The sequence below is a fragment of the Lepus europaeus genome, chromosome 3 (genome assembly GCF_033115175.1).
Source record: "Lepus europaeus isolate LE1 chromosome 3, mLepTim1.pri, whole genome shotgun sequence".
Lineage (NCBI taxonomy): Eukaryota > Metazoa > Chordata > Mammalia > Lagomorpha > Leporidae > Lepus > Lepus europaeus.
In genome coordinates, this window is record NC_084829.1 from 80,317,382 (window position 1) to 80,322,445 (window position 5,064).

Genomic DNA, 5,064 nt, shown 5'->3' on the forward strand with positions numbered 1-5,064 from the left:
ATTAACTACTTCCTGGGAAACAGGTCATTATGTTGAGATAGTTTTAAAACAAGTCTCTAGTTCCTAGAATTAATGTCTATGAGCCTAATATTACCAGACATTTAAAAAATACATTGTAAAAAGTAGATATTTTAAATGAATATTGGTTACCATACTAATGTTTTAAAGAGAAGAAAAGGGAAGGCTTTTAAACATTAATAAATCTACTTTAAAATATTTCCCTCTCAAAAAAAGAATGAAAACTTTGGAACATTGCATGTAAGTACTTAACACTCTAGCCCTAAGTAGTTTTCACATCAAAACTTAAGAATTTAATACACCCACAATATTTGTCTTGATGATATAATGTGAAACAAGATATCAACTGAGAAAAATGCAACGGGATTGTCAGAATTATTCCAATAGAACTAATCAGTGGGTAAGTAGAAGATACCTTAAATTTTTAAAAATTGATTTCTTTAAAATTGGGTAAACTTCAGTCAAAGTAATAAAGGGAATAGCCATTAACATTGATTCAGCTTACCCATGTGAAGTAAAATCTGTTAAAATTCGTTTTCGCTCAGTGGTTTTCCCTGTTTAAGTTATGGCTTACACTAAGAGAACCTGACCCTATACAGCAGGGTGGGGAACATCTAGCCTGCAGGCCTGTATAAGCCTTGTGCAATTGTTCAGTCTGGTCCTGCCAAGGCAACCACAGTTGGGACTCAAAATTAAATAAATGTATGGTTGGCTAATTTTTAAGATGATAATTTCATATGGCCCGTGAATGATGTTATAAATATCCAAATGGTCCTTGGCAGAAAAAAGGTTCCCCACCTTTGCTGTACAGCTATGTAACAGAACCTAATTTTCTCATAAAGCTCACCCTTAATTTTTTTTTGTAGTTCCCATTGCTGATGCTGATTATGTCCCATTATAATAGATTTCAAGACCCTCCCCACCAGGTTTTTAAAGCACTGCTCAAAATTAAACTGTCTCTGTTAGAAAGAAGGGACTCAAAAATACAAAGCATTTAGACAAATGTCTCAAGGAAAAAGTGGGAATTAGCTTTGTACTTAAAGCATACACCATAAATTAAATGTAGGAAGATATAATTGGTAAAATATATCATGTCTCCTATCTTTGTATCTTTCAGTATGCATCAGGCTAGGTGATTAGAGGCTTTTGCTCAACAACAGAACAATAACGAAACTGGCATGCTCACCATGGGGCCTGTATTCCTTTTTGCCTTTTTTTTTTTTTTTTTTTTTTCCATTTAAAAATTTTAAAACCAAATTGTTCAGTTTGGGGATGAGCTGTTTTGTGAGGCCTAGTTTACAGTATATGCTTTGAGTGTTCAAAAATTTCCCCATCTTCTGGAGTTCCCTAATCAGGTAGCAACTCTTAAACTGAATTTCACAAACTATACATGTGGAATGGAGGAGGTTTTACTTGAGGACTTGAGGATCTTGATTGAGAATCCCAGTTGTTTTAAGGGTGAGATAAAAGGACAGAGATAAGGATGAAAGTTGGGTTCAGAGGTTAGGATAGGACTTGAGTACTTTCACTTTGATCCTCTAGGGTTTAGAATAATATAAAAAATCCAGAAGCAATATGAGTAAGTAACTACCCATGCACATACCATTTATCCCTGCATCTTGTTAGAAACAAGAATTTTGATAAGACCCTTGCTTATCCAAAGGATAAATAATGCCAGTCTTTGGCCCAAAACTTGACCCACAGAATAAGAAAGACAAGATTTTTATTTGAAAACTTCTTCCCATCCAAATCACTTTAAACAAGGTCTTCATGGCCAAGCATACTTCTACTGCAACAAAGGCTATGAGTTCTCCTCTTTCCTTCCACAGGACAAGGAGGAGGACTTTAAGACAGTGATTTTGGAGGGATTGGAGATGGCCAAGTATCAGGTGAGGGTGGCTGTTTGATGCTTGTGATATGGCAGGAAAAGCTGCCACATCTGGACCAAATACTGAGACACAAACCCAGGTCTGGATTTCAACAAGTCCAAGAGGTAAACAGGAAGGAAGTCTTTCTTCAAGTGTAGACTAGGGAAGTCAAAGGAGAGATCATTTATATGAATATATGTTTAAGTTACCATCGAAGAGCAGGTATTCTAATTAAGGAGAGTGAAAATCCTGAAACAGGTGCACTCTTCTTGGTCAAGAGCTTAGTAAAAGTCCCTTTCTTAAAAGCATACCTTGATAGGAATATAAACAGAAGGTTACACCGTAGTTCTTAACAATTGGAAATAAAGTATTTAGAGTGTAATAAAGTATTTAGAGTGTATTCTTTTTGTCAGTATAAATTCATTTCTGTATACCTTTTGATTACTACTAAAGTGTAGTTTGATTTAGGGAACTACAAGTGGAATGATCAGCCAGTATTTGAACTATGGTAGTCAATAATGTAAAAGCCAGTCAGTGTCATAATTAAGAGAAAAGAAGATGATTTTGTGTATCCTGTAACCTAGATCAGAAGTTAAACAATTGCTAAAAAATAGAGAATTGGTTTTTGCTCTTTGGTTTTGTTTTTCTGTTTCCAATAAAGATCAAGGTGATTTTGTTTGGTCCTAGAGTCTTCTTCAGTTATGTTATTCCTTTTTTTTTTTTTTTTTTTTAAGATGTATCTATTTTGCTTGAAAGTCACAGTTACACAGAGGAGAGGCAGAGAGAGAGAGAGAGAGAGATCTTCCATCCCCTGGTTTACTCAGAGATGGCTTCAACGGCCGGAGCTATGCCAATCCGAAATCAGGAGCCAGGAGCCTCCTCCGGGTCTCCCACGTGGGTACAGGGGCCCAAGGACTTGGGCCATCCTCCACTGCCTTACCAGGCCATAGCAGAGTTGGATTGGAAGTGGAGCAGCTGGGTCTCGAACCAGTGCCCACATGGGATGCTGGCACCACAGGTGGTGGCTTTACGCGCTACACCATAGTGCCGGCCCCCAGCTATATTACTCTTATGACTTGACTTTAAGCAAACCAACCTTGAGAGAACAAACAAGAAAATAAACTGGATTTTGCTTCTGCTTTCTCCCAGGGGAATTTAGTGATAATAAAACATTAGGTGGGGCAAGCATTTGGCATAGCAGTAAAGAAGCCACTGTGATGCCTGTATCCCATATGGGAGTTTCTTAGATTTAAGTCGCAGCTGCTTTCAATTCCAGCTTCCTGATAATGTGTACCCTTGAGAGGCAGCAGATGATGGCTCAAGCATTTGGGCCTGTACCATTCACATGGGGAACCCCTATACTGAGTTCCGAGTATCTGGCTTTGACTTATATGAGCTCTAGCCATTGCAGCCATTTGGGGAGTGAACCAGCATATGAAAGATATGTCTCTTCTCTCTTTCAAATAAAAATTTTTAAAAATATATCAGAAAAACAATGAAATTTTCTCAGCAACATCTGATTAGAAGGCAAATTCCCTTTATTAATGAATATGACAGGGTAATTCTACTTCCTAAGTCCCACATAATCTGGTCCTTTTTCTATCCATTTTATCTCTGCTTAGTGGTTCTTATATTCATCTTATATCCAGTCAGACATCTTCAGTTCTTTCATATCTTTATCTGGATAAACTGATATGTGTCATTTACCTGGCTTCTTCTTCTTTTTTTTTTTTTTTTTTTTTTTTTCATTTGAGAGGCAGAGTTAGAGACAGTGTGAGAGAGACAAGAGAGAAAGATCTTCCCTCCATTGGTTCACTCCCCAAATGGCCGCCACAGGTGGCTCTGCACCAATCCGAAGCCAGGAGCCTCCTCTTGATCTCTCATGCAGGTGCAGGGAACCAAGCACTTGGGCCATCCTCCACTGCCTTCCCAGGCCACAGCAGAGAGCTGGACTGGAAGAGGAGCAACCGGGACTAGAACCTGGTGCTCATATGGGATGCCGGCACCACAGGCGGAGGATTAACCTAGTGAGCCATGGTGTTGGCCCCTACCACCTGGCTTCTTCTTTTTTTTTTTTTAATTTTTTGACAGGCAGAGTGGATAGTGAGAGAGAGAGACAGACAGAAAGGTCTTCCTTTGCCGTTGGTTCACCCTCCAATGGCCACCGTGGCCAGCGTGGTGCGGCTGGCGCACCGTGCTGATCCGATGGCAGGAGCCAGGTGCTTCTCCTGGTCTCCCATGGGGTGCAGGGCCCAAGCACTTGGGCCATCCTCCACTGCACTCCCTGGCCACAGCAGAGAGCTGGCCTGGAAGAGGGGCAACCGGGACAGGATCCGGCGCCCCGACCGGGACTAGAACCCGGTGTGCCAGCACCGCAAGGCGGAAGATTAGCCTATTGAGCCGTGGCGCTGGCCCTAGCTGGCTTCTTAAACTGGTCTCTTAATACACAAATTATTTGTTTATACTGAGTTGACAATTTTCACATTCTCATTTGTCTTAACTATAATATAGAGATTAAATTTTCCCATTTTATAAGTGTTGAATCTGCTGCCTAAGGATACCACACAGTAAACAAACAGCAGAGGAAAGACAAAACTGTGATTTTGACTCCAGGCCCAGCTTTCTTCTCTGGTTGTTCAGCACAAACCAGGAGGTGGCAGTGTCTCTCCAGAGAGATCCCTTTCTTTGTACTGCAGTATGGACATTCTGCTCACTTTGGATCCTTATGCCCAGTTTAGGGCATTTGATTAAAAGGGAAGTAACTGCTTTACTAGTGGTGAATATGGAACCTCTTTGTCCCTTCCTAATTTTCTTCTGTAGTCATTTTGTGAACTAATCCTCTGTGTAGACTTCAGAGTCCAGCAATCTGGGAGCTTTTTGAGTATAAGCAAAGCACAATATTAAACTTTTACATAGGACTCTATCTCTGTCCAAAACCCCATGTCTGCTAAGCTTGCCTGTGCATTCTGATTGGAAAATGTAACTGCAGTGTCAGACCCCTCCATGTAAGTGGTAAGTGGCACTGAAACATCTCAAAAGCAAGGGGTTTTAATCAAATCTAGACTGAAAGTTATGATTTGTATTTGTTTCTTAACTCTAATTGCTGATGTTCACATCCTTTTTAATTTTTCTAACATACTACATCTGTCGCTAACATTTCCCTTTTTGTTTTCTGCAG

The 5,064-nt window shown here is 39.9% G+C and overlaps 1 protein-coding gene across 5 annotated transcripts in view; it reads left to right on the forward strand.

Moving 5' to 3' along the window:
• Positions 1-5,064, forward strand: part of DOP1A (DOP1 leucine zipper like protein A) — a 117,048-nt gene that overhangs the window by 108,550 nt on the left and 3,434 nt on the right. For 4 of the 5 annotated variants that reach the window (XR_009865501.1, XM_062186417.1, XM_062186420.1 and 1 more), the window contains exon 37: positions 1,848-1,907. The exons of the other annotated variant lie outside the window; for it this stretch is intronic. Coding sequence is in view for 2 of the 4 variants with exons in the window: in XM_062186417.1 (XP_062042401.1) it covers positions 1,848-1,907 (60 nt within the window). In the remaining 2 variants the exon portion in view is untranslated. Of the gene's footprint in view, positions 1-1,847; positions 1,908-5,064 lie in introns of those variants that run through there. 5 annotated transcript variants of the gene reach the window in all.